At 37.7% G+C, this 24727-nt stretch overlaps 1 protein-coding gene across 6 annotated transcripts in view; it reads right to left on the reverse strand.

Moving 5' to 3' along the window:
• Window positions 1–24727, reverse strand: part of CCSER2 (coiled-coil serine rich protein 2) — a 248901-nt gene that overhangs the window by 44623 nt on the left and 179551 nt on the right. For 4 of the 6 annotated variants that reach the window (XM_049894608.1, XM_049894613.1, XM_049894614.1 and 1 more), the window contains 3 exons: window positions 18190–18273; window positions 10757–10843; window positions 1236–1325 (listed from right to left, as the gene is read on the reverse strand). In XM_049894608.1, the coding sequence (XP_049750565.1) occupies window positions 1236–1325; window positions 10757–10843; window positions 18190–18273 (261 nt within the window). Of the gene's footprint in view, window positions 1–1235; window positions 8232–10756; window positions 10844–18189; window positions 18274–24727 lie in introns of those variants that run through there. The other 2 variants (XM_049894611.1, XM_049894609.1) reach the window with 2 other exon arrangements.

Here is a 24727-nt window from a genome sequence, read left to right on the forward strand (position 1 = left end):
AGCAAGTCCTTTCTGTGTTTTTCTATGATTCAGACACTACCTTCACCTTCTTCACCAAGCTCCTTGATTCCTCCAGCAAGACCTTCCCAATCCTGTGAACCTTATAGAACTACCTGTACTTTAACTATATCAATACATTGCCAGTTCCCTTAATAAGCACTTTTTAATGGGGAATCCTTATTCATCTGTATATTTCCTTCCTCAATCCCCCATTTCTACTTCAAGAGCCACGATAGGAGGGGCTCACCAAGCTTTCATTGAATATATTAATTCCTAGTATGGAACAACCTTATACAGAGTACCCACAAAAGGTAATTATTTATTGGATGAAAAGAAACAACTATTTTATACTTTAAAGGACAATAGCTTTATAAACGACTTCACTGATTACAGTAATTAACATATTTCCCTACTCATTTGTGTTACAACGACTCCACCTCTAAATACAAGGCAAAAGATAAGTCAAGGCTGGTTTAGCCAGCATCCGCTTAAGGAGAAACCTCTACCACTGGCCACTGCACAGTAAGAGAATGATAACTGATGGCTCTAACGATACTTCTCCGGCTCAGGCACATTCGGAACTGAGTTGTAGAGGACTCAGGTCAAATTACAATCAGTGTATTTTTAGCACCAAATGTTTTGAGATATATACAGATAAAATTTTTGGAAAAATGATAAGCACAGATTATAGTAGATGGCTGTTTTCTACCCTAACTATGCCTAAAACATAACATACAGTGTCTTAATGCACCGATATTTTCCAACAGCCTCAACATTTGAGTAATTATAATAGAGCATATGTGAAAGGTCTCAACAAAAAAAGGAACATGCTAAAAAGAAAAAAGTTTTTTTTTTTTTTTTGCTACATCCCATATTTTTAAAGTGTCCTGTGCTGCTGAAGAGGGAATGCTGCATATTGGGCTTCTGTTGTGGAAATCCTGCTCCCACGAATACATGCAGTAAGAGAAGACTAGACACTCAAACAAAATGAGCTACAGTTTGCAGGATGGAAAAGCTATTAATGCACATTCACTTACATAAAACACGTAAGAAAAGCTTTAGAAAGCACGTGAACATCTAAGGGACCCTCTCAAAAAAACCAAAAAAAATCTTACCTAAAAACAATTAACAGCCAAGACAGATTAAGAATTATTAGAGATTAGATTAAAAAGGGTGGAACAAAGCATCAAAAGAGTAAACAATGGGAGAAAAAGTTAAGGGCATGTGTTACTCACAGAAATTCTTCTCCAGGGTGTTTGGGTATATTTATCGGCATATGTGCATTTTTCCTCTTTAGATTTTTGGTGGCAATTACACCGAGTTGCCTGAACAAAAGCACAAATTTTTACATTGGTGTCATTCTGTATACACACAAATAAGGTATCTACAGGTTCTCTTGGGGGGGGACCAAAAAAAATCAAACGTTGTAAAATAGTTGTCACTACCTTTATCAACAAAAACGTGGCTGTGTCGTGCTTACGGCAAATAATCAGTCTATTCAGTAGTGTCTCATCTTATTTGTGATTGGGTTCCACAGTCAGCCAGTAAGGACAGACTTGTAAAAAGTCCAAATTACCCTAGAAGAGCTCTTACATTGCCCAGAAAGCACAATATACACGATCTTATGTACATAAAGCTACACAGTACTATGAATGCAGATGTAGAAAATACACTGCTCTCTGTGCTATAAAGAATACAACAGCACAACTTATTCTCCCAAACTATTAGGATACTACAGTCACAGCAGCATAATGACCACTATGCCACACAGTTTCTTAATGGTATTTTGAGGGGACTCCACTGGATATTAAATCCTACCAATCTACAAAACAAGGCTGTCTGTTCACATATGCAGTGTCATGAAACCTGTTTAATGGGTTGGCTTACTGGGAGTGTTCTGAAGGGTCTCTGCCCTTCGACAAGATCCATAGACCGTCTGAGTTCATAAATGAATTAATTACACCTGACTCTATTTAAAGCACATTCCTTCATATAACACAGAGTAATGTACCCACTGTGCAATCTTGGTCTGTCAAATAATCATTAAAAAAAAAAAAAAACACATAGAAAGACTGATAGTAAGAATTGCCTCTTAGCCTTAAAAGCTTGCAAGCAGTCACTCAAGGTACAACAACTGGTCTCTACATTTCTGGAGCAACAAAGGAGGAAAGGAAGAAGGAGAATCAGGAATAGGAGAAGGAAATAGAATGTGTGGCTAATTGCCTTCATGAACAACTACATCATCTGCCATGAGACCAGAAGAACTGGATGGTACCTGGCTACCACTACTGAACATTTTGATGAAAGATTCTATACCAAAATCCTGATAAAAAGGGGGGAAATGTGAAACAGAATTTCAAACTCTCATGGAACCCAGGTTTTCTGGAGCCACCGAGGATGGATGAATCCCAGAAATTACTGCTCTGAGATAATCTTTGGAAACACTGGTGGCATGGTGGTTAAGTGCTAGGGCTGCTAATCAAAGGGTCAGCAGTTCAAATCCACCAGGCACTCCCTGGAAACTCTATGGGGCAGTTCTACCCTGTCCTATAGGGTAGCTATGAGTCAGAATCGACTTGAGGGCACTGGGTTTGGTTTTTTGGTTTGGAGATAATCTTTAAACCTTAAACCAAAAATATCCCCTGAAGTCTTCTTTAAACCAAACAACAGTTTAGCTTAATTAGTAAAGAATGCCTGCTTTGAACATTATGCTCTTTTAAAGAACTATCTGTATGGTATCAAACTGACAACAGCAACTTGAAAAGTTAGAAAGGATGCTTTGGGAGAAGTAAGTTTATGTTACTAGCAGAGGAACAGTTCGAAAAGGGAGGGTGAAAATGGTTGCAAAACTTAAACAACGTAATAGGTATCACTGAATTGTACATATAGAAATTGTTGCACTGGTGCATGTCTTGCTGTGTATATTTTCAATAACAAAAAAGAATTGCCCCTTAGTATGAAGCTGGAATATAAGCATTCTATTAAAAAAAAAAAAAAATTTTTTTTTTTTAAACAAGCCCATAGATCACTTGCCATGAAGTTGACTCATGGTGAACTGATGTGTCATTTCACGATTTATCATGATACTGATTATTGGTTCGGTTGTGAAGATTTTTGTTTTCTTTATGTTGAGGTACAATCCATACTGAAGGCTGTGGTCTTTGATCTTCATCAGTAAGTGCTTCAAGTCCTCTTCACTTTCAGCAAGCAAGGTTGTGCCATCTGTGTAACACAAGTTGTTAATGGGTCTTCCTCCAATCCTAATGCCCGTTTTTCATATAGTCCAGCTTCTCAAGTTATTTGCTCAGCAAACAGATTGAATAGGTATGATGAAAGGATACAACCCTAACACACACCTTTTCTGACTTTAAACCATGCAGTATCCCCTTGTTCTGTTCGAATGGGACACTTGATTCATGCACAGATTCCTCATGAGCACAATTAAGTGTTCCAGAATTTCCATTCTCCACAATGCTATCTGTAATTTGTTATGAATGCCTTAGCATAGTCAATAAAGCATAGGTAAACATCTTTCTGGTATTCTCTGCTTCCAGTCAGGATCCATTTGACATTAGCAATGATATCCCCGGTTCTGCGTCCTCTTCTAAATCTGGCTTGAATTTCTGCCAGTTCCCTGTCGATATACTGCTGCAGCCACCTTTGAATGATCTTCAGCAAAATTTTGCTTGCATGTGGTATTAATGATATTGTTTGATAATTTCTGCATTTGGTTGGATCACATTTCTTGGGAATAGGCATAAGTATGAATCTCTTCCAGCTGGTTGGCCAGGTATCTGTCTTCCAAGTTTTGGCATAGACGAGTGAGCACTTCCAGTGCTGCATCCGTTTGCTGGAACATCTCAGTTGGTATTCTGCCAACTCCTGGAGCCTTCTTTTTCGCCAATGTCTTCAGTGAGGCTTGGACTTCTTGCTTTAGTGCCATCGGTTCCTGATTATATGCTACACCTCCGGCAATGGCTGAACATCAATCATTTCTTTTTGGTATAGGGACTCTGTGTATTCCTTCCATCTTCTTTTGACGCTTCCTGCATCCTTTTTTTCCCCACAGAATCCTTCAGTATTGCAAATCAAGGCTTAAATTTTTTTTTTTTTTTTTTTTCAGTTCTTTCAGCTTGAAAAATGCTGAGCGTTTTCTTCCTTTTTGATTTTCTATCTCCCGGTCTTTGCACATGTCATCATAATACTTTGTCTTCTTCAGCCACCCTTTGAAATCTTCTGTTCAGCTCTTTTACTTTACCTTTTTTCCTTTTGCTTTAGCTACTCGACGTTCAAAAGCAAGTTTCAGAGTCTCTGACATCCATTTAGGTCTTTTCTTTCTCTCCTGTCTTTTTAATGACTTCTTGCTTTCTTCATGTATGATGTCCTTGATGTCATTCCACAACTCATCTGGTCACTAGCGTTCAATGTGTCAAATCTATTCTTGAGATGGTCTCTAAATTCAGGTGGGATTATACTAAAGGTCTTACTTTGGCTCTTGTGGATTTGTTCTAATCTTCTTCAATTTCAATCTGTACTTGCCTATCAGTAACTGATGGTCTGATCCGCGGTCGGCCCCTGGCCTTGTTCTGACTGATGACATTGTGTTTTTCCACCGTCTCTACAGATACAGTCGACTTCATTCCTGTGTATTCCATCTGGTGAAGTCTCTGTGTACAGTTGCCGTTTATGTTGGTGAAAAAGGTTATTTGCAAAGAAGTCATTGGTCTTGCCAAATTCTATCATGAGATCTCCAGCATCATTTCTATCACAAAGGCCATATTTTCCAACTATTGATCCTTCTTGTTTCCAACTTAGGCATCCCAATCTCCAGTAATTATCAGTGCATCCTGATTGCATGTTTGATCAATTTCAGACTGCAGAAGCTGATAAAAATCTTCAATTTCTTCATCTTTGGCCTTACTGGTTGGTGCATAAATTTGAATAATAGTCATATTAGTTGGTCTTCCTTATAGGTGTATGGATATTATCCTATCACTGGCAGCGCTGTACTTCAGGATAGATCTCAAAATGTTCTTTTTGAGGATGAACGCAACGCCATTCCTCTTCAAGTTGTCATTTCCAGCATAGTAGACCATATGATTGTCCGATTCGAAATAGCCAATACCAGTCCGTTTCAGCTCACTAATTCCTAGGATATCTTACCTTTATGTGTTCCATTTCATTTTTGACAATTTCCAATTTTCCTAGATTCATATTTCATAATTCTAGGTTCCGATTATTAATGGATGTTTACAGCTGTTTCTTCTCATTTTGAGTCATGCCACATCAGCGTACAAAGGTTCTGAAAGCTTGACTCCATTCATATCATTAAGGTCGACTCTACTTTGAGGAGGCAGCTCTTTCCCAGTCGTATTTTGAGTATCTTCCAGCACTGTATCAAACAATGTTCTGCTGCTATTCATAAGGCTTTGATTGGCTAATTCTTTTCGGAAGTAAACCGTTGGATCCTTCTTCCTACTCTTAGTCCGGAAGCTCAGCTGAAACCTGTCCACCATGGGTGACCCTGCTGGTATTTGAACATCGGTGGCATAGCTTCCAGCAACACAGAAGCCCCCAAAGTACAACAAAGAGACAGATGCGTTGGGGCAATTTCCTTATACAGCACAAAATCTAATCATTAAAAATCTCTATAGTTCAGATATATTTCCCGTCCCTCAAAAATAAATTCATTGACGTGAAATTCAATACATAAGCAAGTCAACTTGGGAGTCCCTTGAATTCACTGTAACAAGACTTAATTCCCTTCTAACACATATAACCAAAACTCATTGCTATCAAGTTGATTCCAACTCATAGCGACCTGAGAGGACACAGTAAAGCTACCCCTTAGGGCTTCTAAGGGACAGCTGGTAGATTTGAACTGCTGATCTTTTGGTTAGCAGCTGAGATCTTAACCACTGTGCCACCTGGGCTCCTCCAAGACATACAGGAGGTAAATTAAGGAGAGACAAAATAATGCAAAACATTGTATCTCAACGCAGACACATTATTCTATTCCAAGGAATGCAATTCCGGGAAAAATTTCCACTTTGTGATCTATGTGATAACACATGATGAATAATACTTGGCAAATATTTGAACTTTTTATAATTTGGAAAGTATAGCTTTCAGTGTTATCTCAAAAGATGTAAAATATCATTCTTTCTCCATCTGCTTTCTTTACTGCTGATAATCTCTTCAGGTATTCAATTTCATGGTTCTGTATTGAGGGAAGTTAATATCATCTCTTGCCTCAAAGCGGTAAGATTTTGATCAGACTGAGCCCATCTGGTTAATCCTACTCCTCTGTGCTTAGGAAGGGACAAACAGCCAACGAAACATGAGTCTGGAGTATTTCTGAGAAAGTGTGCTGAAGTGCTCAGCTGCAAACCAAAACAGCAGTATGAACCCACCAGCTGCTCCATGGGGGGAAAGAGTTGGTGATCTGCCCCCATAAAGATTCTATTCACATTGCCATCAAGTCAATTCTGACTCATAGTACTTACTACCCTATACGACAGAGTAGAACTGCCCCATAAGGTTTCCAAGGCTTTATGGAAGAAGACTGCCACATCTTTTCTCCCATGGAGCGACTGGTGGGTTCGAACTGCTGACCTTTTGATTACCAGCCAGGTGCTTAACCACTGTACCACCAGGGCACCTTTCGTATTACAGCCTAGAAAACCTTATGAGACAATTTACCCTGTCCTATAGGGCCTCTATGAGGTGGAATTGACTTGATGGTACAAAAAACAGCAACAACAGAGAAGACAGACCCTTTTCCTGTTTTTGCATAATACTGCATGAGAATGTGACACATAAAACTACAGCAGACATCTTGTGACCACAAAGAAGCCAAGAGGGCCCCAACAAAGTCAGCCTAGAACTTCATCAAGCTAACTAAAGTAGCCATAGAACTGGATGGGACCTGTATATTACTTGTTAAATATGTGAGTTTACAAATGTTATGATTTTAAAAGTCATTTTTAGTTCAGGACTCCTGCTTAGAACTTAAAACATCATAAAAACTGATTTACTAGCTAGGTGATTTGGGACAAATTCTTAAAAAGAGTTACTGTTTATCTCACCACTCCTGGCCCAGGCATAGCATTACATAGTTTATGTAATAGTTCATTTACCTGTCACAACCCTATATGGTCAGTATTATTTTTACTATCCTCCTTTACAGAGGGCTTAGGAGAAGATTAAGTAACTTCCCTAGGGAAGTTACTTAGAGAAGGCTATTAAGTTTCAGAGCCAGCATTTAAACCTGAGTTATTTCAAATATACTAAACTCTAAACTGCTTGCCTATGAGTTGGAATCAACTTGAAGGCAATGGGTTTAGTTTAATTTTTTTTTTTAATACTGCTAGTCTACTTAACCTGAATTCCACTTTCGGCATCTCCAAAATGAAAATAAGTTTCACATAAAATATGAATTCAACACTTTATATTATCACTTTATTTTCCTGGAAGTTTATAAGCAAATTTTTAATTGAGTTGAATGCATTTTTAAAAAGATAAAGAAGTATGAAAGGCTAAAACTGGAAGGGGATTTTGAAATCACCTAGAAAACCCTTCATATTTTAGATAATGCACTAGGGAGACGGTGAACACTGTCAATGTTGCTCAGCTAATACTGGAGATAAGAACAGTCCTCGGACTCCTACTCTAGGGCTCTACTGATGACATTCTGCTGTTTTAAGAGTAGTTCAAAGACATAAGGAAAAAAAAAGAACGATAAATTTTAAATAGAAAGGCAATTTTAATTTTGATAATGTGAAAATGCTATTATCTCTCTCTACTTTCAATGGTTTTAAAATATTTAAAAATTTTTTTGAACAAGTGACTTTGTGAAGTTCCAGAACTAATCTTTGTTTTACTACAATCTTTCTGAATGACTTCTAACTCCCTACTACAAAAGCAACACTTGGCCCATTAAAACTCATTCAGTATGGCTTTAGCTTTACGGAAGATCACTGCTCGCAATGAGAAGCAACGGATCCTGCCGGATCTTCCACCTTTCTGTTGAGAAAAACCACATTAACAATAGTCTCTAGATTCAAGAACAGGAACTGCCAAGTAAGCTTCACAAAGTTCTCTTGGTACAGGCCACAATTTCTTTGCCGCATGTAAATAGGTTAATGTGATTCTGAGGTACTTCCACATGGGGTTTCTGGTTGAATGTACCACAGCCTCTGAGACAATCCACAGGCAAACTATCCAAGCACCTAGGAAGAAGGTGACAGGCTTTTTCATAATAAATATGATTTATAGGTCTAATATATCAAATGCAGAGAATTTCACAGCACATATGGCTAATGATTGTTGCATTCATTTTTCTTCTAGTTTCTTTCTTTAGAATTCTCTTAGGTATCATCAAGATCTTTTCAAAAAATTATTTTCTTGGTGAGATAATATCAGGAGAACTGGCCTAGTCTCTTCAACAATAAAAAAAAACAGTTCTAGATTTAAGAGATACAACCAGATGTTCTGCATGGTCCTCGACTGGATTATAGTTTGGACAAATCAAACATACAGTGTGTTTTTAGGACAACTGGAGGAATATGAATATGGATGGGGTATTAGATGATATTAAGGGATTACTATTAATTTGGTTAAAGATGGTAATATTATTGCAGCTATGAAGGTAATTATTTTTATTTTAAAAGATGAATACTGAGGTTAAAGAACATTTTATTAAAACCTTACAAGATGAAAAGCTTTTCATTACTTATTAATAATCAATATGAAGTAGTGATCCTTTTTATAATTTTGTAATTAAAAAATTCAGTATTAAAATTTACTTTTCTAATTTTAATATTGAACCTCATTTTTTGATGAGAATAATTTTACACTCCCTCTTTCAACTTATGTTTGTTCAGCCTTGAGATTTTACTTTAGGTAAATTTTTTTTTTAATAATAAAAATCAATGGATTTTGCTTTAAAACCTCAATGAAACTCTGTGCCTGAGATGTCCACTTACTATTGTCCTGGTTACCTGTGGTCTAACTTCATCACCTTAGTTGCTGGTTTTTAGGTTTTCCTTGATATTTTTCTATTTTATATGTCTCTTTTTACTTTTTATCTTCTGCAAGACACATTATTCCAACATACTACTACTTATCTTGGAGCATTTCACAACATTATGTATTGCTACTATATTTAACCATACCAAAAATAATCACACTGGATACCCATTTGTACAAAATATGCAGTACTTCTGACCTCCTTCAGCATATTCCTTATCTCCTTCCTCATGCTTATTTAATTTAATTAACCATTCTAATAACAGCAATTTAAATTTTAATTAATTAAAAATAATAAAAATTTACAACTCAAATTCTAAAATTCAAATGATGTATAATCACTTTAGATAAAATAATGAGCAATAAGTATTTTCCCATTAGTGGTTGGGAAAATTATCCCACTTAGTATATCTTTGGCTTCCATTTCATTACTCATTTATTTTAATCTTTACTTCCTTATTCTTGAGTTATTTTTCAATTTCTCTCTCAGATATTTGAAATACATCATTAAGCAATTTTATAAAGATAACTGGGTGATATACTTTTCAAGACTTTAAAGGTCTGAGAATTTTCCTTTGTACATAAATGAAAACTTGTTCGGATATAAAATATGGAGTCGTAAGAACAATTTCTCGTGTTCCCTAATCCACATTTGCAAATCTGAAGCTTACCTCACTTCCTAACGCTGTTTCTTCTTCTCCACCTCTTCATTACCTCCCCACCCTCCTGAGGGCAGGCTGAGTTCTTGTCTTTATTTTTGAAATACCAACATTACGTTTTATTAGTTTTCTTTTTAATTTTATTTTTGGTAGGACCTCAATTTTTAATATTAGAGTTTTTTCCTCAGATTTTAAGTTTTCTTGGTACCTTTAATCATTTAACAATTTGATTTTTCTACTTATTTATTCATGAGCTGGATCTCTGTGATCTGACCTCAGTATCTCAGAGTTCAGTTTACTATGTCACACTTAAAAATTACATGCATATCTTTTATATTCTGAGTGAGATTAATATTCCATATGGCTGAACTGCTTTGCTGTATCAAAATAATTTTGATTTCCAACGAAGATTTTCTTTTGCCTGTTGTGATATTTATGCCATTGTGTTCTCTTTATCCTGGCCTTTTATATTAGTACAAACTAAATTATCATTAAATTCAAGACAGTGTATTTACTGGGTCCCATATGAGACTAAAATTTGAAATTGGAACAATTTATAACAATAACAAATTATAAAGACTCCAACCTATTAAGTGACTCTGAGGTATCTCTCTACAGCATCAGTGGGAATGGAGCATTTTTTTGGAAACAGCCTTCATTCTAACCGACAGCCAGATACCTAAGCCTGCCCAGTTTCATTCTGCTCACAGAGAAAGGAAATGCCCTGTTTCCAACTCAGTAGTACCAGTTTCTTTAAACAGACGTGGAAGTGAGCCATTTACCCTGAATCAATAAAATGAATCTGAACAGGTAGCTTTTATATCTCCAAACAAAACTGATCGAAAACAGATGAACAAAATTCTTTCTTCACACGGAATACTAAAATGTTTAGACAGATGGTTAAATCACATACTTTTAGAATAAAAAAATCTTGGTTTTTGGGGGTTATAATCTAAAATAAAATAGTACAGCTTTGAAAGTCAAAAGTCAAACTCCAAATACTTTTATTAAAAAATTACATATTACTCAGTGAAAAAAGCCTCCATTTTACATACTATAATACTTACAAGCTGATGTTCTAATAGTTGGATTTTTTCATCTTTTTTCTTTATTTCTTCTTTAAGTTGCTTTATTTCATTTAATAAATCTTCATTCTGTAATATTTTTAAAAAATTACGATGAGACACTTAACTGCATTTAAAATATCCTGATAAGAAACATTAAATCAATGATGGAAGCGCAGAAATGAACGAACTGCTCATTTAGTGGGAGGAATGCTTCTAAAGCAACCTGTATACACCAGGTACTGAATTTCAAAAATAAAAAAGAATCATTCTGCTCTTCTAAGAAGTCATTGTCTAACACAGTCTGACATGGAAAGAATGCACAGTCGTCATGGCTACAGGTAACATTTACTGAGTACTTATTACGCAACAGGAACTTTTGAAAATTTAGCCATTTGATCCTGACAACGCTGAGGTAAGCACTAAAATCTCATTTTACAGATAAGGAAACTGGCACATATGGCCATAACCAAACCAAACCAAACCAAACCCGCTGCCACTAAGTCAATTCTGACTCTTAGCGAACCTACAGGAGTGGCTGGGAGATTCAAACTGACAGCCTTTTTTGGTTATCAGCAGAGCTCTTAATCATTGTGATACCAGGGCTCCACATAGGCCACACAGTGTAATAAATTACATGCAAAGCAAGAACTTTCACTAGATTTCAAGAGACACAGAAGAGATGCCTGTCAGAGAAAACAAAGAAGAGCACAACAATCAGAGGGAATGGCATAATTCAGGGGAGAGTCATTTACCAGTTGTTCACAGAAATCAGCCAAAACATAAATGTGCCTGAGGAGCAACAAGGGTGAGTGTGGTAAAAAAAAAAAAAAAGAGTCTTTTTCCATGAGCTACTTCCCTGAGGTGAGCTGCCTGGATCAACTTAATCCGTAAAAAATGTCTAATGCTATTAAATGAAAACCCATTGTCAAGTTAAGGAGGAATCAGGTTACTTTTCCAAAGTGTAGTTTCATTACCATATAGTTAACCTCTTTTGTGTATCACTATTTTTTTTTCCTCAGTTATTCAGGAGTTCCTTGTACTCCTGCTGAGAACTAGCGCAAGTGGGGAAATTAAGTTTCCTGAAGAGAATATCAGAAGAGACACGTTACAAAGGCTTTAACATGTCAAATCAGTATCACAAAGCAATGGGGGAGAAAAAGATTTTTATAATACTGTGGTTATGTATACCACAATTGGAAAAGACTGTCTATCATATACAAAAAATGATCTCCACTTGAATTTAAAAAGAGTTTAGAAAATTTTAAAAACTGAGAGAAAAACAAGATGGATTACAGATCATTTCTAAACTGTGGCAAATGAAGCTATTATGAAATGATAAATATATCTAATTATGTAAAATTTTAAAGCTTCTATATAACATTAAAAAGTAGAATATAAAATCATATCTATACATAACAAACTATTTGATGGGCCAGATAGGCCAATGGAACATGTAAAAAATAAAAACATCACTCGCGTAAAATAGTTGGGATTAAGATTTTTTTTCTTTAAAAAGGGTTTCTTTAAAGGTAAAAAAACTAGTTTCACAAAAAATAAAACTCAGGAGTAAAGATCAACTTTGCTTTTAAAATGTCAATAGTTCTCAACTGCGTGTGTAACTAAAACTTTTTCAAAATAGAGATGCCCCCTGTAGACCTGCTAATTTAGAATATCATAATACTGACAAGAAGGTGGAGGCCCCAAGACAAAATGATTTGAGCAGGAACAGGTAGATAATAAGTAAAAGAGTTAAGATCAGAATAAGTAGCTGTGATTGTCAGCCCATATTATTTTGATTCTGAAAGCTCTATATACAATCTTTTTCCCAGTAAGTTGCTCCCCCTCTTAAGAGAAAACTATGCTTCACAGTGCCCCTAATATCTGGCTTGGCAACTTGACTTGCTTTGCCCAAGAATAAAACATGAGAGGAAATAACTAGGCAACATCCAAGCAAAAGGCACGTGTGGTTCTGCTAATGCTCTTTTCCCTCTGTGACAAGAACATTTTCCAGGGTAGAGCCTGATTCTTCAGCCTGGAGCAGAATGAAGATGACATATGAAGCAGAGTCCCAACTGATCTACAGCCATATGTAACATAAAATGAGAAAAAAAACTTTTTTCTGATTGCAAGCAACCATCTAAGATGCATCAATTGGTCCCAACCCATCTGGAGCAAAGGAGAATGAAGAACACCAAAGACACAAGGAAAATATTAGCCGAAAAAACAAAAGGGCCTCGTAAACCAGAGACTCTATCAGCTTGAAACCAGAAAAACTAAATGGTGCCCAGCTTTCACCAATGACCACCCTGAGAGGAAACAAAACAGGCAGTCCCCGATGGAGCCGGAGAAAAGTGTGAAGCAGACCTCAAATCCACATAAAAAGACCAGACTTAATGGTCGGCCTCAGACTGGAGGAACCCCCAAAGCCATAATAGCCCCCAGACACTCTGTTAACCCAGAACTAACACCATTCCCGAAGACCACTCTTCAAACAAAGTTTAGACTGGACTATAAAACATAATACTCGTAAGGAGTGTGCTTCTTCTTAGTTCAAGCAGATACACGAGACCAAAGGGGTGGCTCCTGTCTAGAGGCAGAATGAGAAGGTACGAAGGGACAGGAACAGTTGAATGGACACAAGAAACCCAGAGTGGAAAGGGGGAGTGTGCTGTCACATTATAGGGATTGCAACTAATGTCACATAATAATATGTGCATACATTTTTGTATGAGAAATTAAAACACAATTAAAAAAAAAGAAATCTTTTGTTTTATAAGCCATCAATGTTTTGAGGTTATTTGTTGCTGTGGGATGTAAAAAAAAACAATAATTTTACTAAAAGATATTAAATAAAGCAAGAATACTACTGTGTGCTTAAAAAAATATTTCAAAAAAAGGAAAGCACTTTCTGCAACTGAAAATAAACCTAAAGATATTAAAAAAAATATTCTTTCACTCAGGCGATATCTGGCTTAATTGGCATAACATAGTTGGTAAAGAGAATGTTCTATATCTTACTTTGGTGAGTAGTATGTGGGGTTTTAAAAGTTTGTGAGCAGCCATGTAAGATAGTCCACTGGTCTTACCCCGTCAGGAGCAAGGGAGAATGAAGAAAACCAAAGACACAAGAGAAAGGTTAGTCCAACGGATTAATGGACCACAACTACCACAGCCTCCACCAGACTGAGTCCAGCACAGCTAGATGGTGCCCAGCTACCACCACCAACTGCTCTGACAGGAATCACAATAGAGGGTCCTGGACAGAATTGGAGAAAAATGTAGAACAAAATTCTAACTCACAAAAAAAGACCAGACTTAAAAGCAAATAAGTTTCCTGAATAAACAGAATGCTTCGAAGGCCAGCATAGCAGGGGCGGGGATTTGCGGACCATGGTTTCAGGGGACATCTAAGTCAATTGGCATAATAAAATCTACTAAGAAAACATTCTGTAGCCCACTTTGGAGAGTGGTATCTAGGGTCGTAAATGCTAGCAAGTGGCCATCTAAGATGCGTCAATTGGTCTGAACCCACCTGGACCAAAGGAGAATGAAGAACACCAGAGACACAAAGTAACTACAAGCTCAAGGGACAGAAAGGGCCACATAAACCAGAGACTACATCAGCCTGAGACAAGAAGAACTAGATGGTACCCAGCTACAACCGATGATGACTGCCCTGACAGGGAACACAACAGAGAACCCCTGAGGGAACAGGAGAACAGTGGGATGCAGACTCCAAATTCTTGTAAAAAGACCAGACTTAATGGACATGAAAAGAGAGAATGGAGGGAGGGAGCAGGCTATCTCGTTAGGGGGAGAGCAACTGGGAGTATGTAGCAAGGTGTATGTAAGTTTTTGTGTGAGAGACTGACTTGATTTGTAAACTTTCACTTAAAGCACAATAAAAATTAAAAAAAAAAAAAAGACTAGACTTACTGGTCTGACAAAGACTGAAGAAACCCCAAGAATATGGCCCCCTTTTAACTCATTACTAAAGTCACTCCTGAGGTTCACCCTTCAGCCAAAGATTAGACAGGCCCATCAAACAAACAATAACACATGTAGTTCAACGACATATACGAGACTAATGGGCATACCAGCCCTGGTACAAGAATGAGAAGGCAGAGGAAGGGACAGTAAAGCTGGACAAAAGGAAATGGGAAACCCAAGGGTAAGAAGGAGAGAGTGCTGACATGTCACAGGGTTGCCAACCAAAGCCACAAAACAATATGTGTATTAATTGTTCAATGAGAAACTAATACACTCTGTAAACCTTCACCTAAAGCACACACACATAGAAATTATTTTGACAATTCCACTTACAATAGCATTTAAGAGAATAAAATACAGTCAGTGTTCCATACCTGCAGGTTCCACATCCGCACCTTCAACCAAGCACGGATCAAAAATATTCAGTGGTGAGGGGGAGAAAAAAGAAAGTTCCAACAAGCAAAACTGGAATTTGCTGCATGCCGACGAGCACTACACCAAATCCATGCAAATAAAGTGGTGCCGGCAGCCCCTGCTGCAGCCTCCTGCCATTTCACAGATCCTCAGTCTCTCTCTAGCACTCATTGTCTAAGCATTGTTTGCCTCGTGTATCCTTTGTTCACTACTTGTGTTGTGTGGACCATTTGTGTCTGCGAAAAAATGGCTCCCAAAAAGCAATTAAGTGGTCAAAGCAATCCCTCAAAGGTTAAATGTGACAGGGGAGCCAGAGGAAGGAGTTTAGTAAGGGATGGCTCGCTAGCTACGTAAAGCGCTACATCCCCAAGAACTTAAAAAATCTTGGGGGAATCGGCATCATGTGATGTCCAGGCAGCATCAGATCCTCAGAAGAGCTCAAGAAACTTACAGAGGAAAAAGGCTACCTTCCAGAGCAAGTCTTAAATTGTGATGAAACAACTATTTACATAGCATTTACACTGTATTATATATTATAAATAATCTAGAGATATTTACAGTATACAAGAGGATGTACACAAGTTCTATTAAATACTACGCCATTTTATATAACAGACTTGAGCACTCGTGAGTTTTGGTATCCGTTGTGGGGGTGGGTTCTGGATCCAATTCCCCACAGATACCGAGGGGTGGCTGTACCTAAAAATAAATTTAACTAGGGATGTGAAAGACTTACACAATGAAAATTATAAAACACCACCGACAGAGATTAAAGAAGGTCTAAATAAATGAGAAGACATTCCATGGTCGTGGACTGGAAGACTTAACATTGTTAAGATGTCAATACTACCCAAAGTATTCTACAGATTAAAGTAATTCTAATAAAATTGCAGAAATGGAAAAACGAATCCTCAAATTTATATGGAATTTCAAGGAGTCCCAAATAGCCAAAGCAATTTTGAAGAACAACAAGAAAGCAGGAGGAATTATACTTCCCTATTTCAAAACATACTATAAAGCTACAATAATCAAAACGGTCTGGTACTTATATAACAATAAAAAAAAAATAAAATAGACACACGGAAAAATGTAACAGAATTAAGAGTCCAGAAATAAACCCATACATCTACAGTCAATCAATTTTGACAAGGATGTTGAGTCCATGCAAAGAAGAAAGAATGGCCTCTTTAATAAATGGTGCTGGGACAACCGGGAAGCTACATGCTAGACTCATACCTCATACCGTACATGAAAATTAACTCAAAATGGATCACAAGAACTTAAATGGAAGAATTAAAACCATAAAAGTTCTAGAAGAAAATACAGAGGTATGGTTTTGGACCTAGTTTTTAACAATGGCTTCTCAGGTATGACAGAGAAGGCACTAGTAACAAAACAGATAAACTGGAATCCATCAAAACCAAAAAGTTCTGTTCAGTGAAAGATTTTAACAACAAAGTGAAGAGACAGACTGGGAAAAAATTTCTGGGAACTATATACTGGATAAGGGCTTAATAGTCAGAATATATACAGAATTTCAATACCTCTTTCACCAAAGAAGATATAAAAATGGTCAACAAACACATGAAAAGATGCTCAACTTCATTAGTTGTTAAATCCATTGCCATTGAGTTGATTCCGACTCATAGCAACACAGAACTACTCCATAGCGTTTCCAAGGACTGCCTGGTGGATTTGAACTCCCAACCTTTTGGTTAGCAGCTGTACCTTTTAACCACTATGCCACCAGGGTTTTCTCATTACCCATTAGGAAGATGCAAATCAAAACCACAATGAGATATTACTTCACCCGCTAGGATGGCTAAGACAAAAAAACTGAAAACAACAAATGCTGGCAAGGATATGGAAAAACTGGAGCCTTTATTCACTGCTGGTAGGAATGCAAAGTACAGCCACTGTGGAAAACAGTTTGGCAGTTTCTCAAAAGGTTAAATATAGAGCTACCTATGAGCCTGCAATTCCACTCCTAGGTGTATACATACCCAAGGGAGTTGAAAGCAGCAACACAGACAGACCCACATACACCAGTGTTCACTGCAGCACTGTTCTCAATAACCAAAAGGTGGAAAAAACCTAAATATGCATCAATAGATGAATGGATAAACAAAAAGTGGTATATACATACAATGGAGTATTACTCAGCCATAAAGCCAAATGAAGTCTAAATATATGCTACAACATGGAATTATCTTCACAACATTATGCTGAGTGAAAAAAGTCAGTCACAAAGGGACAAATATTACATGATTTCACACACATAAGATAGCTCGAAGAGGCAAATGTATAGAGACCAAAGTTTATTAATGGTTACCAGGGATGGAAGAGGAGGGGTAGGGGAGTCACTATTTAGGAAGCACGGAGTTTCTATTTATGGGGAGGGAAAATTCAGCAACAGAGAGTGGTGATGGTGGCACAACTTGATTAATGTAATTGGTGTCACTAAATTATGTATGTGAAAAACACTGAATTAGCAAACGTGTTGTATATATTTTTACAAAAATAGAAACTACTTTCAAACACTTGCTAAAATGCATCTGGATAGTATAATTATATTTTCAAACATGAAAATAAAGATCAACACGAATTAATCTAATTTTGAGTATGCTTCTTCAAAGTTGAGATTATACGTGAGAAATAACTTCTCAATTTTGATCTTTATTGGTAGTTATATTAAAAAATCTGTTATTTATAAGTAATAATACAAGGCGTAGTGGTTAAGTGCTACAGCTGCTAACCAAGAGGTCGGCAGTTCAAATTCGCCAGGCGTTCCTTGGAAACTCTATTGGGCAGTTCTACTCTGTCCTATAGCGTCGCTATGAGTCGGAATCGACTTGACGGCAGTGGGTTTAATACAAGGACAAATTAAACTGATAAAAAAATTCAAATTAAAGCAACAAGGGATTATCATTTTAAAAGTAAATCAAGACAGCAAAGATGTAGGCTAATGCTTTATTGTTTCAGTAATAAAAAGGAATTCTGAAAAATTCAACCTGATTACCTAGCCATACCTTATATGTCTGATCACTGTCTTCTGGTTCCGGACTAGATGGCAATGACAGCTGAATGTCATGCAATGAACCACTTCCATCATGCTGTCAGAAAGAAGTTCAACACAAGAGATTAATAACTGCAGGCATTCAGTTCTACCTGAATTCATCCACACCAAATGCCAGCACTGCAAAAAACACAGGGGAAATAAGATTTTAGAAATCTGCATTTCTTCTCTATGCACTGTTTAAAAAAAAAGATTATGAATCTTCAAATTTGAGAAGCTCAGTTTGTAAGATTTAAAAATACACAAAAAGTATGCTTTCTGACCACAATGAAATTTAAGTAGAAATGGGTAACAGGAGAATAATCTCCAAACACTTAGAAAGTAAATAAACACATCTCTAAATGATACCGAAGAGTCCCTGGGTGGCGCAAAAGGTTAATGCACACTCTGCTAACCTAAAACTTTAGTGGTTCAAGTCCACCCAGAGGCACCTCAGAAGAAATGCCTGGTGATCTGCTTCAGCCACTGGAAACCCTACAGCGCACAGTTCTACTCTGACAAACATGTGGTTGCCATACATCACAGTCAACTTGATGGCAACTGTTCTGTTTTCTAAATGATCCATTGGTCAAAGGTAAATTAGAAAATATACTGACATACCAAAATTGTAACATGCAATTAAAGCAGTTCCTAGAGGGATATTTACGTTATTAAACAACTATATTAGAAAAGAATAAAGGTGTCAAATCAATAATGGGAGCAAAATAAAGCCAATAAATGGAAAGAAAAAAATAATAAAGAGAAGAATCCAATGAACTTGAAATGAAATTTGAAACATAAAGAATAGAGAGAAAGGGAGGAAACCAAAGACAGGTTCTTTGAGAACTGCTAAACCTGTAGCAAAAATGAGAAAGAACAAATGATACAAAGCACATACCAGGACACAGAGGACACATATCAAGAATGAAAGCAGGGATATCAACAGAGACCCCAGAGACATTAAAAGTAAATAAGCAATACTATGAATAATTCTATGCGTGCAAATTTGACAACCCAGATGAAATAGACGAAGTCCCTAAAAACCACTATCAAAACCCACCCAAGACAAAATAGGTCATCTGAGTAGACCATTAAGGAAAATAAATTCATACTTTAGAAGCCTCACATAACCAGTATTTTTGAGAACTGAAAAAATTACTCTAAATAGTATAAAGTTACAGTATAGCTCAAAATAGTTAAGAGTTATTAATGTTTAAGTTATTGCTATACTTAAAAACAATACAAACTATTTTTTTTTTAAACGGTTTAGATTTGGAATGTTAAGGGGAAATGCGATTATTTCCATCAAAACTTAAGAGCTTATAGATGATCACGAACATAATCTCCTACTGAATCAATTAATAAAATCACATCCTTTCTCAAGAACTTTGACACCAACCAATGACAGTACCCTCTATTAAACCTTAATCAAGACAAGAAGTGTCTGGGCCAAAATTAGGACACATTTTGAGAAAAGCTTTCTTAAGCATCAGAGGGTGGAAAAACCTCCTCGAATGGTCAAAAGTATCCCCTTTTTAAAGAACACTGAAGAAATGGCCATATACACACAACGTCCGTGCTTCACAGCACACGTAATAAGCAGCTGGCATTTACTGAACACTTGCTACGTGCTGGATATCGTGCTAAGCGTACTGCATAAAGGAGCCCTGGTGCTGCAGTGGTTAAAGCGGTCAGCTGCTAACCAAAAGGACAGTGGCTTGAGCCCACCAGCCACTCCAAGGGAGAAAGGTGTGGCAGTCTGCTTGCTCAAGATTTACAGCCTCGGAAACCCTTATGGGACAGTTCTCCTCTGTCCTACAGGGCTGCTATGAGTCAGAATCAACTCGATGGCAGTGAGTTTGGTTTCGGGATACTGCATAATGTATTTAACAAATACACAGGTGCAAAAACAATACATAAAAATTACATCACTGCACAAAAATTAAGTAATTCAATAGTAGTTAAGTGATATTTTGGGTTGCTTTACTGAGTAAAGTGTCTTAGCCACTTCTATGGGTTCCAGTTAAGATTCTGAACTTATTAATACTATGTTATTTGTATTCGTTACTAAAAATTGAGAAAGGTGAATGAATCCTCCTCTATCTAAGAGCACTAGAGGACTATTATCAGCAAACTATCTTCTACTTTATTTTTAAAGAGAAAACAAATCAAGGAAGAGTTTCTTTTCTGACACAGCATCAAAATAGGCTTTTGCTCTGATATTTGAACTTTCCCAAACGAAAACCTGCTGGAGAATCCTATAATGAATTCCATCTTACCCAGGTGGTTCTCTCAGGAGTTTGTAAAAACGGGGATCTTCCTATGAGTTCCAGGGCAGCTGAAATGGACATGGCTACTTTGAGTGACTAACAAAAAGGGCTGGCTGCACTGAACAACCCCTGCTAACAAGCATCATCAGTGATGTCAACAAAGCTGCCTTGTGTTTCAGATAAGCTACAACACAAACACAAGAGGCATCCTGGCAAAGGAAGCAGAGGAAGTGGAAATGCTGATTTTTTTTCTTTTTAAAAAGGCAGTCAAACTAGAGCTTCCAACCGGTTTGTTCCAGTTCAAACCCCTGCTGAGTACTTGCATTTCCACCCCAGATACACTGAATCTACAGTTGAACAAGTTCCCCAGATGATTCTTATGTATGACAAATTTTGAGAACCATCACTCTACTGCATTACTAAAAAAACAAGCAAAAAAAACCAAAACTTGTCATTGTGTTGGTTCTGACTCAAAAATTGATCCCTAACCAGCAGTATTACCATCACCTAGGAACTTGTTCAACAGCAGTGGGTGGTGGTGGTAGGAACTTGTTAGAAACTCATATTCTCAGCAGGGGTTTGAACCAGAACTAACAGGTGCAAAGCCTTGACACACAACACAGACACACACAACCGTACGTGGGCAAACAATCACATCGTGTCACACAGACTCTAGATTGCACACTGAAGATCATTTTACAGTGACACTCTAATGCACCTGTGGGATTATACAGTATAATGGCTCAAGCTATATTTGAGAGGATTTAACAAATACAAACTTATAAGGCCTGATTTTCAGTAAGTGCTTCAGATATGATATAATCCTAACAGATGGTTGGGGCAAAGACATTTTAAACAAAGAAAAATTAACTAACATTCCAATCGACTAGAATGGTGTTATATGCGGATAGATCTTTCATCTATAGTATTCTAAGCAAGTATTATATTGATGGTTAACGTTATGTGTCAACTTGGCTAGGCCACGGTTCTCAGTGGTCTGACAGACATTATGTAATCATCCTCCATTTTGTGATCGGATGTGAGCAGCCAATATTTGGAAGGGGAGTTTCCTTGGGGGTGTGGCCTGCATCCAATATATACAAGTGTTCTGGTAAAGCTCACTCTCAATCCTGCATTCATCTCATCATCCTTGGACCCCCAGTTCTTGGGATGTGAGAAGCCTTCAATCTGGTGCCTGCAGATTTTAGATTTGCCAGCTCCCACAGCACTGTGAGAGGGCAGTCTGCTGCTCCTGCAACCACGTGATTCAGGAGCGTTCCCAGCCTGTGGCCTGACCCTCGGATTTGGGATGTGCCAGCCTCCACAACTGAGTGAGCCATTTCCTTGAAATAAATCTATGCATATATATTTATATATATGCTTCAGTGGTTTTGTTCCTTTAGAGAACCCAGACTAAGACAACTACTTAAAATTCTATTTTCTTGTTTGAATTTGCTTTTTATTAAACAGAATTTTTTTTTTTTTTTTTTTTTAATTTACACATACCTAAATCAAGATAGCCCTTCCTGGAGGTTTCTTTTGTCACTTAAAACTTAAATATTTAATTTTTTTCTAAATTCTTTTTTTATACCTTGAATTAAAAAAAAAAATTTTCAACTCTTTAAGCCATCTGAATTTACTAAAGTATAAGACAAGGAACAAAGTAATTTGTTCTATACTACTAATGACTTTTCTTCAACAACTTTACTGTAAAATCCTTCTATGTCCAATTGTTTTATTGTAGATATTTCAGCACGGATGTCTGGGTTTTCCATTGCTTTTTCTATTTGTGTCAGTATTCTACTCTGCTCTGAAGAGTTTCCTCCCCTTCTTTTTGTCTTTCTTAATGCACACAAACCACTTTCTTTGGTGTTCTCATTTTGATGAAACCCAAAAATAAACCTGCTGAGATTTTGGCTGAAATTATATTAAATCTCTAATTAATACCAGAAAGAACTGTAGGTCCTCATCATACGTTCAGATTTCACCTTACGTTTGCCCTATGTTAAACATCATTCTTGTAATTGTTTAATACTTGTCTGTCCTCCTAAACTATAAACCTACTGCCCTGGTTAGGACGCTAATATCCAGGGATTAAATTGATGTTGACAACATTTAGCCTTCCTATAGAATGCAAATCTTCTCTTTGACTTGCTTATTATACAAAGTTTTGGAGATTTCCTTGTAAAACATCACAAACATCTCTCAATAAATTTATCGATGATTTAATGTGACCCCAATATGCCCCAACATGTTTTCTCCTTTTTCAAAATGGGCAACTGAGAGCTTGACATAACTAACGCCATGAAGAACCTCTAAATTATTCTCCTTCCTCTGCCTGCCTCCTCCTTCGCATACCTCCCTTAAAGACTTTGTTTTGGCCTAATGTTGATGGCTTTGTTCTTTGTTTTAAACTGATGCAAAGAACTTTGTTTTGTTCTGTTGGACCACCTGTGACTTACAACTCCCACAGGAAAATCACAGCCCAGGTATCTGATATGTATCTCTTTAGTCTGATAGTCTTTTGTCACTATCCTGCAATGCATAACTCCTCCAGCCAGGCCATCTTTGGACTACAAAGGCACTTGTAACCCTTCTATATAAGCTCTAATGTAAAACTGCTCTTTGGGACTCCGTAGAGACAGTCTGTGTTGCTGCTGGGTCCCTGGTGATGTATACAACTCTTTAATAAACTTGCTCACTCTTTCTGACTTGGAGTATGTTTCATTGGCTCAACTGCTCCAGGGCATGGACCCTGATCAGGTAACAAGTTTTTGGCACCCAACTTGGGGCTAAAATTATTCAGGCTCTGGTTCTGTCTCCCTAAGGACCGAATCCCTGGGATGGACCAGGGAAGAGAGAAGGGAGAGAAGGGAGAAAAGGGAGAAAAGGGAGAGAAGGTGCACCCCGCCTTGAATTGTGGAGGTCTCTCAACCTGTGGTGACCCAGAGGGCTGGCAATGGGGGAGGACTCCATGGCAGTGAGCTCCAAACAGAGGGAGAAAGTTTCTGTTGACCATGGTAGGTAACTGGGCATTGGGTGGCAAATCCTCTGTAAAAGCCACAGGGGCATCGGTTCTCACAGACTCCCTTCAAGAATGGCTGACTAGGTCCCAGGAGGTTGGATGAGAGACTGGTGAGGTTCCCCATTGTTGCTAGTGGGTACCCAGGAGCTAAGGTTCCGGCCGAGAGTCCACTAAGAACTGGGCTTATTTAGGATGGGATTCCCTAACAAAGAGACATCTTAATATTTTGCGTAATCAAGTGTGGTCTGTAAATGGTTCTGGAGATTTTGGTACTATTACGAAGCTTGATCTGTTCTGTACTGGAGCTAACAAGTGAGATGAAAAGCTGTATGTAAAATGTTTTATAACTTTATGGCATGGAAAAAGGGTAAAGCCTCTGTTTTAGACCCTCTTGTGCAGGTGAATGATGATGACAAGATTAAGAGATGAAGAACTGGAGGATGTTCTTCTCCTTTCCCCACCTCAAAAAACCCCACTTATGACCCTCCGAGGTGGTACCAAAAGATAAAGACAGGACGGCATTGAAACGGGGGGCGGAGGAGGTGGGACAGATATGGTCTTCCTACGCCATATTAGCAGTGGGGTATGATTTAGCCCAGTTCCCCGGAGAGGGCTTTACCCACTCCGGGAGGTGCCGGTCCCTGCTGTAGAAGGGCCACTTCAGATAATGTGAGTCCATAATCCGTTCCTGGTGTCTGAACGCATTTAAGGCCTTTACCAACAGAGATCAGGTAAAAGAGGTCGAGAAAAAGAAAAGACCAGAACATGAAGAAACAGGCCAATCTACTGGCCACTGTTCTAGGATCATCTGAGGGAAGAAAATGAGACCGCGGTAAGGATGCACCCTGACTAAAAGAAAAACCAAACTGCATTTTGCAAACAGCGGGGACACTGGAAAAATAAGTGCTCCAAAAAGAAGAATGGAAAAGGGCCAGGCAAGATTGAAAGGGGGGAGAAGCTTTTTCAAGGAATTATGAAAGAGCAGGAGGAGGACAACCGGTAGACTTTTTGGTTGATATGGGAGAAGCCTTCTCAGTACTCAGCCAGAACCCTAAAGGAACTGCCTCGACCAGCAGTACTCAAGTTGTCAGGGTGACTGGAAAAGAGGTTACTCGATTCTTTTTTGCAGCCAATAGACTATGAAATCAGAAAAGCTAAGCTATGCCCCGAGTTTCTATACATGCCTGAATTCTCGATCCCCCATATGAGACGGGATT

The sequence above is a fragment of the Elephas maximus genome, chromosome 8, assembly GCF_024166365.1.
Source record: "Elephas maximus indicus isolate mEleMax1 chromosome 8, mEleMax1 primary haplotype, whole genome shotgun sequence".
Taxonomy (NCBI): domain Eukaryota; kingdom Metazoa; phylum Chordata; class Mammalia; order Proboscidea; family Elephantidae; genus Elephas; species Elephas maximus.